Genomic DNA, 14,206 nt, shown 5'->3' with positions numbered 1-14,206 from the left:
CGTTGCCAACGAAATGAACGCTAAAGATGGGGGGGAGGTCGGTCTAACAAAAGAAAGCGTCATCGAGGAAGTTGGCCGACTGCTCTTAAGACCGCCTAGATTATGTGCATTACACGGAAACTATGTCACATTACGTCCGAAATCGTGCGTGCGTGGATGGACACCGATTTGTTAATTTCACAGGCTCCCATCCCACTTCAAGACATGGCAATGTCGCAATAGCGAGCGACCATTCGAGTTCTACTCGTGCCACCTTCATTTGCATAAACCATACGCATCCCTTCCCTTCAAGTGTTGCCACAGCAAATAGTTTCGTTGATTCCATACCAAACTGCAACTTAGACTGCACGCAACCATGGGCTCCCCCAGGCATGATGCAACCTGGGTTTGCACCCCTTGAGGCGAAATCCTGCCGACACCCATGCATGTGTCCGCTACTGAAAACCAACTTATGCTTATTAGGCCTAGCTGCCATTCTGCATGTCGCGAGAAGTATGTACATGAAACAGCGTGCGTGATACGAAGTTTGTGTTAGCGGCCACGAGATCGTGGATGACAAAAGACTGCCAAATTTACGCAGTGCACAAGCAGCAAAGCATGAAGGAGCAATTATAAAGCAGTACAAATGTAGATTTTTGGATGAGGTAGCAATGTAGATTTTTGGATGAGGTAGCAAGCTCGATAACGACATGAGCGCCCCAACTAAAAGTCGTGGGCATTGCAATGCCGTGAATGTTGAAGCTCTTCATGTTAGAATTTTAGCGAGTCTGTAAACCATCCGGGTGGTTGCTTGCGCGCATCTGTCAGGGTTGCCAGTTCCGCTTTTTATAAGCAAATTTGGGCTTGTTTTCTCGCTGAGACGCTTGCAAACTTTTATGGTCACTTGTCTCATTTTTGTTTTTTGGGCTTACTTGTGCTTTTTTGGAAAATGATGTGCATCGCCCGGCGCGCAGTTTGTTATAAAAAACACAGAGAAACTACGCTCTGCTACACCAGTCGGCGCTTCTAGCATTTTGGAACTTTGGTGCGCACATACGAGGACACTCAAGAAAGGAACACACTGGACCAGCCCAGACTAACAACTGATCTTTATTCCTTAAGAAGCCGCAAAATATATTCTTTTCTTTTTCTTCACCTCATGAACACTGCACATGAGCAAATGGCTGGCATTCCGGGGGGTGAGTGTCTACCTTGATGATATCATTACCAGCGGTAAAGACGCTTGTGAGCACGGGTATCATCTCGAGTATATTTTAGCGAGGCTAAGTGAGGGAGGCCTAGGCCTACTTTGGTATCACGTTGGTGATCCCTCAAGGATTAGGCCACTGGTTGTCCCTTATGTCCACAAGTTCTCGCACAATTTCAAGAAAGTCGCTGGCAGGCACAGCGTACCAACGGTGTTTTCGGCACCCTAGAAAATTGAGAAATCGTGGCAACGTAATAGCCATAGCAAAAAGCGCGGCTGCAAGAAGCATGAGAGGGCCTATGGTAAATGTTTCACGGGGGTCCTGTACTCAATACCATTATCCTGCTGCGAAGTGAACATTGGTCAAACCGAAGGGTGTATTAATGGCCGGTTAGGGGAACATGCCCAAATATTAACAAAACGAGATGACAAGTATGTGCACCTGGTTGCGCATGTCATTTCGTGTGGTTGTGAGGCGCGATTTTCGGAGACAAAAATTCTTGGCAAAAGCGCAAGAAAAACGGCACGTGAAATGTTAGAGGCTGTTTTGATAGAAAAAAATAAGGATTAATGCGTAAGCGCCCCTTCACTGCCTGTGTTCTCTCGTGAATCCCAGTTTATCGGTTCTAAGCTGTGAAATGCTAATCTGCATGTATCTATAGTGTATGTTGTTGGCCTTTTTTGATGTTATTGCGCACATGTGCCCCATGTATATATTCAAGCATTAGTGCTGTAAATAAATCAGTTGGAAGTGAGTGCTGTACGTGTTTGATGACTGGGTGTGTGTGTGTGTACGTGAATGTGTAGTGTGTTTGCACTCAAATTAATTTTTTGAAATGTTATGCCAACTAGCCCAACAACAAGTTCTTTTACTGTTGCAATCAAAGCCTGCGCAAGAAGTTACTTTTGGTGGCCAGGTGTTGACAGCGACATCAAAGAAGTGGCATGAAATGGTGTGACATGCTACCAGCACCAAAAGGCACCAGGCAAAGCACCTACACTTCAGTGGGAGTGCGCAACAACACCTTGGCACACCATTCATGCGAACTTTGCTGGCCCTGTGGAAGGGAGGATGTTGCTAGTGGTAGTTGATGCGTTCACCAAATGGCTGGAAGTGCATTGCATGCGCTAAATTCAAATATCGAGAAAATGCGAAACCATTTCCCAACGTTTGGGCTCCCCAAAAAGCTTGTGACGGACAATGACCCGTTTTTTTGTTTCCTCAGAATTTGAGGACTTCTTTAAAAAAATGGGGTAAAACATTTCACAAGCACCCCGTAGTATCCTTCCACTAATGGCCAAGCAGAGAGGATGGTGTTCGAAAGAAAACAGGCGTTCACCAAGAACCAAACAGGGACATTTGCATGCAGGCTGGCACAGTTCATGCTTAAGCAACACAGCACTGTGTCAATGGCAACAGAAAAAACCCAGCCACTTTGATCGGGCGTGACATACTCACTGCGCTCACACAACTCCAGCTCCATCCATCTGTGGAAACACCCTCGTATACAAGGGCTGTAGCTCCCAAAGGGAAATTCTTGTAGGGCAAGTTGTATTTATCCGAAATTTCGGAGGCAGCCCTGCATGGATGAAAGGAAGGATAATGGAGAGGCTCGTGCCCAGGTCTTGGATGATTAAATGTGGAACAGGAAGGTTTCGAAGGCACCTACGTAAAATCCAATGTCGACCATAAAATCCAATGTCGACCAAAGTCAGGCGGAAGACTGCATGCCATGCGGGCACGGAAACTAAGGCGAAAGAACTCGGCAGGCTACTGTGCTGGCTCCGTACATGCTGGATCTACCGGCAGACTCTCCTGTAGATCCAACAGCAGACTCCCTTGTGTCATCTAGCTTCAGCCTAATATGAGAGCCAATGCCACAAGAACTAGTGACCCAGCTGGGCACGGCAACGGCATCACAACCGCAATGACATCGCCAGTCCCCAGATCGCTATGGTGACTCCGTCCAAGAGGGAAGGGATGTGATGTTCCACAAGCGACACACTGTCATTTCCGCCAAATGGGCGTACCGCCACTCCTGGAGTTGCAGTCACCGGCTTCCGGTCACATTGCCAGGTGGCCAGAGTGAAAGGGATATTGGGTTAGGTTTCCCTTCAGGAGGGATGCAGCGCAAGGATCGCGCATTTTATGAACAGGCGTCGTTTTGCAAAAATAAAGCAGTTCGTACCCAGCAGCCGAGCGGTATGGTTTTTCCATCGGATTACCACGAAAACCCAGCAACATAACAATGCCGACCTCCTTCAGCACATGGCTGCAGAAAAACACGTGAATACTCTCAGCCCAGGGGATCAACTGCTACCATAGTGCTTCATAAAGAAAGCAACAGAATACCAATCAAGAAGGGTGTAAGGCAGGGGGACACAATCTCCCCAATGCTATTTACCGTGTGCTTACAGGAGGTTTTCAGAAGCCTAGAATGGGAACAGTTAGGGATAAGAATTAACGGAGAGTACTTTAGTAACCTGCGCTTTGCCGATGACATTGCATTGCTGAGTAACTCAGGGGACGAATTGCAACTCATGATTACGGAGTTAGACAAGGAGAGCAGAAAGGTGGGTCTTAAAATGAATCTGCAGAAAACCAAAGTAACGCACAACAACCTCGGAAAAGAGCAGCGCTTCAAGATCGGTAATAGTGCTCTTCAAGTTTTAAAAGACTATGTCTACTTAGGGCAGGTAATAACCACGGATCCGACCCACGAGATTGAAGTAACTAGAAGAATAAAAATGGGGTGGAGCACATTTGGCAAGCACTCTCAAATTATGACCGGTAGATTGCCACTATCCCTCAAGAGGGAGGAGGTATATAACAGCTGTATCTTGCCGGTACTTAGCTACGGAGCAGCAAGCTGGAGACTAACAAAAAGGGTTCAGCTTAAATTGAGGACGACGCAGCGAGCAATGGAAAGGAAAATGGTAGGTGTAACCTTAAGAGACAAGAAGAGAGCAGAGTGGATTAGGGAAAAAACGGGGGTTAAGGATATCATGGCTGAAATCAAGAAGAGGAAATGGACATGGGTCGGGCATGTAGCGCGTAGACAGGATAACCGCTGGTCATTAAGGGTAACTGACTGGATTCCCAGAGAAGGCGAGCGGGTTAGGGGGAGACAGAAGGTTAGGTGGGCAGATGAGATTAAGAAGTTTGCGGGTGTAAATTGGCAGCAGCAAGCACAGGACCGGGTTAAGTGGTGGAACATGGGAGAAGCCTTTGTCCGGCAGTGCACGTAGTCGGGCTGATAATGATGATGATGACTCTCAGCCCCTTTGTAGTGCATCTCTGACCACCATGGGATTCACCAGGTCGTCGCCTCCAAAAATCTCACCAGAACTGAAGCTCAAGCTTGCTTCTTATTTAGCGTTTCATGCGACTATAATTTTCTTGGATCATCTCGGTGAGCTGATACAGTCATACACAGCGGGTGACGTAAAGCTTCACCAAACGATACGCGAAGCTTTGATGAAAGTTATTGCAGCCTGCCTGCTCGGGGACTAATGTATATAAGTGCATCCGAGTATTTGTTGTTGGTTGATGAGAGCCCCGAGTATCAAATGAAAGTCAAGTGGATGTCGTGGTTTGCAACTTCAGTGCTGTACTAAATAAATTAGTGACCACGTTTCCGGGACTGTCAGCGCGGGAGGGTTCAAACGCCAAGATTTCACAAAGCCTTCTGGACTTCTTGACCACGGTTGGTCAGGATTTCAGCAGGTGTGTTGTAATCAGAACTGATTGCTGTAACGTTATGGTTGGGAAGAACCATTCTGTGTACACACTTGCACCGGAAGAACGAGAACCTCGTACTTGTATAATGCGTGTTTCATTTCATTCAACTATGTGCCAGCACAGCTGTAGAAATGCTTCCTTGGAGCCTGGAATTCCTTGTTGGCTGCTCGTACAGTTGGTTTTCGCACAGTTCCCAGCGACTTCGTGAGTACAGAAAAATATACCAGCTGATAAACGTTAAAGAGCCATGAAAGTTGGTTCAGCTGTCGGAAACTTGGATGCTCTTCATCTCCAGCTGCTGTAAACGGATCCTAAATTCACGAGATGAACTCAAGCTTCAGTTCACCATGTGCAAGGACAATTAACGTTGCTATCATGCTGAGATCCTGTTTGAAGAGATAGAAGTTGTATCTGGTGTTTCTGAACCCAGTGTTGCAGGAGTTCTCAAGGGTCAACAAGCTGTTCCAACTTGAAAACGGAAATCAAATGCATCTGCTTGATTGCCTTCAAAACCTTTTCCAGTCACTTATTTCCAGAGTGCTCATTGCCTCGCACATACCAGCAGCTGGAGAGAGACTTGTGGAAGTCAACTTTGAGGACGATGCAACCCACCTTCCACTTTCCGCTGTGGATTTTGGAGTGCTTTTTAACATGGAAGTCACAGCATCCAAACCAAGATCTGAGCAGGAAAAAGACGTCGAGCTCAGATGCCAGGTTTTTATTTTTGAAGGTGCAAAGCAAGTGCAGCTTAGGCTTCCTCATAATATTCAGCTTTGGAGTTCTGTGAGATTGTTCTCGTCTGAATTCACACTGAGCCAAACAAAACTGCCACTTCAGGATGTGCCTTTCCTCAAACTGTTTAAGGGAGATACAGTGCAGTCCACTTATAGCGATACCACATATAACGATATATCGGTTATAACGATGGGTCAACTTAACAGTCTCATTTTATGCATTGGGGCTATGGGGAAAAAAAACATATATAACGATATGTTATCCACCGCATATCGGATACAACGATAAAAAGTTTGCCGTGGACGGCATGTTTCATTCAGAATAATCGTAACATTTAGATTGATAAGTTCCTCTGAAACGAACTATGCCGAGACAAGACGAAAAGTTAGCGTAGGCGAGTACGTATCTGCCGCCACTGCAGCACAGCGCCGGCAGCGCGTCCCGGCCGTTCAAAAAGCCGAGGAGAGCATCGCGAGTTGGCGCGACGCGCTACAGAAGGCGCGAGCTGTGTCACGTTTTGCGCCTCGCCGCGCGTCGACCACGGAGAGGCTGAGAGAATTTTAAAAAAAAATGCGAAAAGCAAAGCGCCGCGCTCCGCGGCTCCCGGCCTTCTACAACGGCAAGCCGGCAAGCGAACGAAAGCGGGAAAGAGAGAGAAAATAAAAAAAAAGCGAAAAGCAAAGCGGCGCGGCGGCATCGGGGCGGGGCCTCGTTGGCATTCCAGCTGTGTACCTCTGGCTGTGCTTTCTTCCTCCCACTGCTCCCACCCCGCCGTCGGTCAGTCTCTCTTCCTCAGCGAACCCGTGATGCGTTCTTCGGAGTAAGAAATAAAGTCTTGTTTTTGACATCCTACTATCTACACTATTTATTAATTGGTGAAAATAGCGAAATGAAGCCTGGAGCTACAAAAGGTACGTCCGGCGACGATTTTTTGGCGGCAGTCCAGATATAACGATCACCGGTTATAACGATCATATTTTTAGGTTTTCTCGATATCGTTATAAGTGGACTGCACTGTATAGGTCTACTGAACACCCAATATAGGTATGTCTGCCTTCTTCCCTGGAAAGATGCGACAAAAAATAACTACTTCTTTTTGAGTAGAAGTCCAGCATTTTGCAGATGCAAGTGGTGAAAGTCACTTCAAGGAATCAGCATAGCAGAATTCGCTCCGTCGTTGTTGGCTATGCCTTTGAGTAACGTTGATATCGTGGGTGTTTTTTCACACATGAACTTTCTGGAATCGCGCCTCGGAAATAAGAAAAAACTGCAATGCTGAGCGACATCCTCCACGTTGGCTGTGGCCTAAAGTTTCGTGGAATTTGTTGCCAAGACTTTCAACCAACCGGAAAAATGATGGAACTATCAACACAAATAACATGTATGGTTCTGCCAACGTGCATGCCATGGATTGTCTTGTCTGATCTGCCAGATGTCAGTGACAATGACTCTGTGTATGGCTAGAAAAATACTTGCCTTTATTCATGCACCTATTCTCATATGCAAAATAAATGTTAGTACACCTTACAGATTTATTTGTAGTATTTTTTTTCTATACTACCACACAATTTTCAAGAATAGGAACATTTGTTTAATTTCTGCTTATTTTGGGGCTTATTCAGAGAAACACCACTGCTTTTTTTAGGGCTTTTTTTGGGATGACTGTTTGCTTGTTTGCTCGGCGGCACCTGGCTACTCTGGCGTGTGTATGCGTGCAAAAGAGGACGACGTGATGCGGTGTGAGTCGCAGGTTCGTGGGACCACGTCGTTGTCACGCTTCCAGGATTGTGACGTCACTGTGCAACTCGGTGCCCTGCAATTTAAACTCATTAATGCAAATATTGCTCTATAACAAATTATTTACTTGGAATATATGAATCCTTGACCATGTACTATATCATGCTTCATGGAGCATTTGAAAAAAAGAGCACTGAAGCTACAAATCAGATGGCTCAATCAATTCAAGGTTCGTGGTAAAAGTTTAAAACTAAGACAAATAAAACCAGAAAAATTGAAAGTAACAAAACGCGACGTTTACCCCCTGCCACGGATTGATGATGCCTTAGACCGTCTACGCCATGCCCAGTTCTTTACATCATTAGATCTCAAGTCAGGGTACTGGCAAATTGAAGTTGACGAGGGCGACCGCGAAAAAACCGCATTCGTGACTCCCGACGGGCTCTATGAATTTAAAGCTCTGCCTTTCGGTCTCTCTTCCGCTCCCGCCACATTTCAACGCATGATGGACACTGTACTAGCTGGACTAAAGTGGCAGACGTGTCTTGTATACTTGGATGACGTCGTTGTGTTTTCAAGCACGTTTGAGGAACATCTTTCAAGGCTAAAAGGTGTCCTCACTGCAATAAGGAGAGCAAACCTTACTATCAAGCCCAAAAAGTGCTACTTTGACTATCAGGAACTCACGGTTCTCGGCCACGTGGTGAGCCCTGGGGGTATTCGACGAGATCCGAAGAAGTTGGCTGCCGTTGCCGATTTCCCTTGTCCTGGAGACAAGAAGGCTCTTCAGCGATTCCTCGGACTCTGTGGCTACTACCGCCGTTTTGTCGAAGGATTTTCAAAAATTGCGGAGCCTCTTACAAGGCTGACACGACCAAATGTAACCTTCGTATGGACGGAAGAACAACAACAAGCATTCGTAGAGCTACGCAATCAACTGCAGACAGCTCCAGTGTTGGCACAATTAGACGATACTGCCGACACTGAGATTCACACGGACGCCAGCAACGTAGGAATCGGAGCCATTCTTGTTCAATGCCAGGACGGCGCAGAGCGTGTGATCGCTTACGCGAGCCGCAGTCTCACAAAAGCAGAGGCTAACTACTCTACCACCGAAAAAGAGTGCCTAGCAGTCGTTTGGGCCATTAGCAAGTTTCGACCCTACCTATACGGCCGGCCATTTCGAGCTGCCAGTGACCACCATTCGCTCTGCTGGCTTGGCAATCTACGGGATCCATCAGGCCTCCTCGCCCACAAGAGCCTCCGCCTTCAAGAGTACGACATAACGGTGGTCTACCGATCAGTACATAAGCATACAGATGCTGACTGCCTGTCTCGTGCTCCCATTTCCCCGACGTCATCTGACACTGAACACGATTTACCGTTTCTTGGCATCGTCGATGTGGTCCGGATGGCTGAGCTTCAACGTGAGGACACTGAGCTACTACCTGTCATCCAGCATCTTCAAGGAGAAGACGTTATCGTCCCACGCCGGCTCTCACGTGGATTGATATCGTATTGCCTGCGGAACAATGTTCTCTACAAGAGAAATCTTGAGAGCAGCCAGGAAACTTTTCTCCTCGTCATTCCAATGGCACTGCGTGAAAAAGTTTTGCAGGCGTGCCATGACGATCCTTCTGCCGGTCACTTAGGCTTTGCTAGGACATTAGCGCGCATCCGACAAAGGTACTACTGGCCACAGCTGTATTCGTCCGTTCAGCGGTATGTCCGCATCTGCCGTGACTGTCAGAGGCATAAAGTTCCACCCGCAAAGCCCGCCGGCTTCCTCCAACCTTTAGATCCACCTCGAGCACCGTTTCAGCGAGTGGGAATGGATCTTCTTGGTTCATTCCCTACGTCATCCTCAGAAAATAAGTGGATTATCGTTGCAACCGACTATCTGACTCGCTATGCAGAAACGAAAGCTGTGCCTAGTGGACCACGACATTGTTTTGCTTCATGGTGCACCTGCTGTTCTCATAACCGATCCCGGAGCAGCATTTATGGCAGAGTTATTGCGACAAGTTACTAAGCTGACGCACACTAACCACCGGAAAACAACAGCTTATCATCCCCAAACGAACGGCTTGACCGAGCGGTTAAACAAAACAATGACCGACATGCTATCTATGTATGTTGATGTAGAGCACAAAACGTGGGATAAAATTTTGCCGTACGTCACGTTTGCTTATAACACCGCTGCGCAAGAGACCACATACCTAACATCATTCGAGCTTGTTTATGGCCGTCGTGTCACAACACCGTTAGACACTATGCTCCCCGTAGACCAGGACACCAGCGGAAATGAGGGCGTTGACGACTTCGTTGGGAAAGCCGAGGAAGCCCGCCAGCTTGCACGGAACCGCATTCACACGCAGCAAGATGTCGACACTCGCCGTTACAACCAAGGCTGAAGGAACGTCCACTATCAACCAGGTGACTATGTATGGGTGTGGACTCCAGTTCGACATTGTGGGCTATCGGAGAAGCTATTGCGACGCTACTTTGGCTCTTATGAAGTTGTGCGCTGCCTCAGTGACGTGAATTACGAGGTAGTTCCTCGAAGCTCGTATACCAGTTTAAACCGAAGACGTCCATGTCCAGAACTAGTTCATGTAGTATGGATGAAACCGTACCGCGCCCGCGAGTTATGAATACTTCGAACTTTTTTATTATCCACAACAGCGTGGGCTTATGTTTTTTTTTTTTTTCATTGACGTGACCATCCTTTTTTATGGCCATTTCTAGCATCTTAGTCAATCGACCGGGACGGTCGCTCTTGAAAGGGGGGAATCGACGCAAGGTAGGCTGGCAACTATAGTGACCAATCTCTGAGGAGGATAACGATGTAGTTCTGTGGGCGCGTGCTCTGGTGTTCGTGCTTTTGGCCTTTGGTCAGGAAAGTAAACGCCCTGCTTTTGTGCCTGCGTCCCTGGGCCTTTGTGACAATATAAGCATCTATTATTACAAGAAATCTGACAAAGTTGTAAGAAATTAATAGCAGTACTTTCCAAGTGAAGAGTTTCATTTTAAGGCTTTACGTGTTACCTGAAAGGAGAAAAGGTTGGCGCTGCGCCAACACAAACAATTGGAAAAAAAAGTCATGCCGAAATCGAGTCAAGACCAATATAGCTAAAATTTGCTACTTCAGTACGATGTCATCGTGATATTGCTACGGTATCTCGCAAATTCAACGCATGGTCAAAGATGTGCCACTCTTGGAAGCCGTGCGAAACCAGGTCAAGGCTGGTGCTTTCTTGAACACACATTGCAGAGCGTCGCGAAAAAACACGTGCAAAGTTTTTCTAGCTTCGGGGGCCAAAGTTGGTGCAGTGAAGCACAATAGTAGATGCATGTCCTGTTATAACAGGTGTGGAGTACAAAGTGCCCTGTCTTGTGGCTGTTGCTGAATAGAATGCTGCGAGAACGTGGGAGCAGAGACTAACGGTGTTTGTTCCCGCACGTGTGTCCACTTGGCCATATATTGCAAATGTCATGGATGTACACCAGAACTAAGGCAGATGGTAATCTTGGAAAGGGAAGTTCGTATAGCACAGGCGTTCTTTATGAGTGACAAGTGCGTAATCATGCCTTTTCTGACCTTGCTTCTTAAGAAGAGTAATCTCAGAATTGAAGTTGAATTCAATCAATCACATATTCGTATGTACTTTCACTTTTTTTCTTGTTCAATATTGGGTGGGAAACTAGAAATTCAGAGTTATTGGTGCACCAGCGGGAACTAAAAACATTTTAAGGTCGTTTCCTATTGTTTTGTAACTTATCATGATGTCTTATCGCAACTGTCGTATCACAATTAGGATAACTGTCATTTGGGCATGTTAGTGTGAGTTCATGAAGACAAAAGCGATACTATAGAGCGGAACATCAGAAAGAACACCGGATGGAGCACTTGTCACGAGAGGATTGCCGTGGTAATAAAGATTTGAGTACTGGCACTTCTTGACAAATTTTATTGTCTGCTGCTCGCAGATAGGGAAGCAATTAGCAGGCTCAAGAACTTAAAGCATTCTAGGATAATATTTCTCGCTATGTTAAGACATGATGATGAAGAAATGAATGTCACATTGCATAATTTGTTTCAGAGCGCTGCTATTAGGCGCCCGATGCTGAGTTGAGTGTTGTCGTCGCATTCGGTGGCATAACCGAGAGACATGAAAAGAATAAAATGTGAAAAAATACAAACAAGGTTCGAACTCCGTGGCTGTCGAATAATCTACCAAAGAGCTACACTGGTGCTTGAAAATTACTGCAGAAGGACCCTATTTAGGCGTCATGTCGGGGAAGGAATTGTATTAAGGGATGTAACCAGCGTGGTAGGAGAGTCAAATAGCAATCAGTCATCACAGAATTCTCTCTGCATGAGTGTGTGGTTCGTACCCACTGCAAAGTTGTCAGCCCTAATTATTCGCGCTCATCAGCCACATGCATCATCGACATAATTAATTGCACGTGTAGCTAGCTAGCTCATCTGCAAGTACTGGCGTGGTGGGCATTGTCACAAAAATATTATTTATGCCGCAGTCGATACCTTGTGGAAAGCCAAAACTTGTAAAGCATTTGGTCTTTCTTCGTTGTGCTCAGATAGGCAGTATCGTAATGGTTTGGTGAAATTCTTGTGTAGCTTGATGCATGACCTTTGATATGTGCCCTGTGTCACTGCAGGGCTAGTGTACGAGGAGACCACCAACTTTGTGCCCCGACCTGCTGCCAACTCTGACGTCTAACAAGCTGTCAAATGGAGGAGGGCAGTTCGAGCTTTGTGGGAGCATCCCCAGTGCACTGCTTTTTGCTGAACCACGAATTTACTTCGAGTGCCTTTGTTCTTTTCTGCATATACACATGTGTCGTATGTGTCCAAAAGTGGTTGTCAGTGCTGCTAAGTAATAAAGCATAGCAACGGGCGTTGTTTCAAAAGTGCCTTTTACGCATATTCTTATCCTCAAATGCGTCGCTACTTGCTGAAAAATTTTTCCATGCTGTTAAGTCGCACCACCGTGCGGACGTATTGTTGCGTGTTAGTCACACACTATAGTTTGTTTAACAAAGTTTCTTGGTGAATTGTCGACTGTCGCAGACTTCCACATAATAAAATAACACAGAAATACCCGTTTATTTTGAATCACTTACTCTTCCTTCACCCAGTAATCACCAAACGGTGGGCCATACTTGCTGCTGGTAACTCTCAGCCATATAATTGGCCACACTCCTGTTACTTCTATGCGATGTGCTGTACAAAAGTGAATGTGTCCTCGAGTTTGACTGAATCACACAAACTTTCGGTCACTGCTTGTTCAGGTGCATACGGTTCTCAGGAAGTAATTATTGTTATTTTTTGTCTTCGATCTGTGTATGAGTGTTGTGCTCAACACAGAAACTGCATGTCACATGCAGCTCTGCTGAACAAGTATCTTGCACTTGACACTATTTTGCTTGGTTGTGTAGAGACCATGGTGTAGTGTGTATGTGCGACTTGACGCAGAAAGAAAACAGCTGATGATTCAGTGCTACTTTCAGCATACTTATTGGGCACGTGGAGCTTGTGTGCAAATTCAGAGGCATCAGATGTGTGTGTTGTACCCCTACCGAGGCTTATACAAATACAGAAGGTTCATTTAAACAATCTTTCTTGTAGTTCTGGACACCAAGCTACCTCCTTGGTCTTGCTTTACGCAGTACGCGTTATGTCTGAATAGCTGTGCAGTTTAGCGTTAGCATCACAGTGGAGAGTTTAAAAAATGGCATTACCGTGCCGCAAACGTTCAGTTTAGTGGGGTGGTAAGCTTGGGCTGTGGCGTCAGATAGCAGAGGGCAATCATGGTAAAAAACTGAAAAAAAAAAAAAAATTAAACAATGTCAGCGTGTATCCCCATCCATGGATATTACGTAGTACTTTTTTCAGAATAGTAAAAGTAAGTAAATATGAACCACGCACCAAAAGCGAAAATATTTATTTTGCAGATATTTTTACACCAATCTTCTAGTTAGCCATCGAGACGTTCAAAAAGGGAATCGATCTCAACTTCGCAAAGGTATTCGTAATATTTGGTCTTCGAAGATACCTTATGGAACACGAAAGGCAAATATTAAGTAGATGTTGATTTCTGAAATATTACCAGTTTAGAAACCTCACAGTGCTACTTTTGTGTGAAGGAAGTGCTTATTTTGAAATGAAGTCGCGTTTTAGAGTTTCACATCACTTTAGCACACTTCAAATTACCAGTCTCAAAGTGGGAACTGTCACGTCACTGTTGCCGTGTACAACGTTGCCTGGCTTTACTGCGCAACCGTCAACACTAGTAGCCACAAAGCAAAGTAGTGAGAGTCATGGCAGCAACAATGGCCATTGAAGAATTTCCTTCCGTGGCCTCTGAGATGGCAGGCGTGCTTGGTTCAACTGGGCCCTTTAGATGGCACGTCCTGTCCAGTTTAACCAAGTGAAAATTGAACTTTTAAAATACTTGGGTCATCCCCCTAGTAACATTCGGTGTTTTTTTTTTTCCATGAATCAAACAGAAGCTAACAAGTAGCACTTTATTACGCCTCTTGATGCACAGGAAGTTATTTATTTAGTGTAGCTAGCCCGATTACTATTGATTAATTTTAGTCGATAACTCTGACATCGTTGGATCATTTTCCAAATGACCTACTTGTGGCACTTCTGTTCTCGTGCATTTACCTTAATTTCTCTATAAGTAGGGCACTCCTGTTAATAACATTGTTTTTTTAGACATTATACATTGAGCTTTCACTCTGACAAATTGTTATTTGCTTTCAGTGAACCTTGA

The 14,206-nt window shown here is 45.7% G+C and overlaps 1 protein-coding gene across 8 annotated transcripts in view; it reads left to right on the top strand.

The window, feature by feature from the left end:
- The window catches only part of LOC119162994 (p38b MAP kinase), a 455,785-nt gene that overhangs the window by 298,910 nt on the left and 142,669 nt on the right, over nt 1-14,206 (top strand). Inside the window, exon 13 of one of the 8 annotated variants that reach the window (XM_037414881.2) lies at nt 12,084-12,528. The exons of the other annotated variants lie outside the window; for them this stretch is intronic. Within the exon in view, the coding sequence (XP_037270778.1) occupies nt 12,084-12,145 (62 nt within the window). The 3' untranslated portion in view covers nt 12,146-12,528. Of the gene's footprint in view, nt 1-12,083; nt 12,529-14,206 lie in introns of those variants that run through there. 8 annotated transcript variants of the gene reach the window in all.

The sequence above is a fragment of the Rhipicephalus microplus genome, unplaced genomic scaffold, assembly GCF_043290135.1.
Source record: "Rhipicephalus microplus isolate Deutch F79 unplaced genomic scaffold, USDA_Rmic scaffold_13, whole genome shotgun sequence".
NCBI lineage: Eukaryota > Metazoa > Arthropoda > Arachnida > Ixodida > Ixodidae > Rhipicephalus > Rhipicephalus microplus.
Note: the sequence above shows the minus strand (reverse complement) of the source record. Positions and strands in the feature narration are given on the sequence as shown.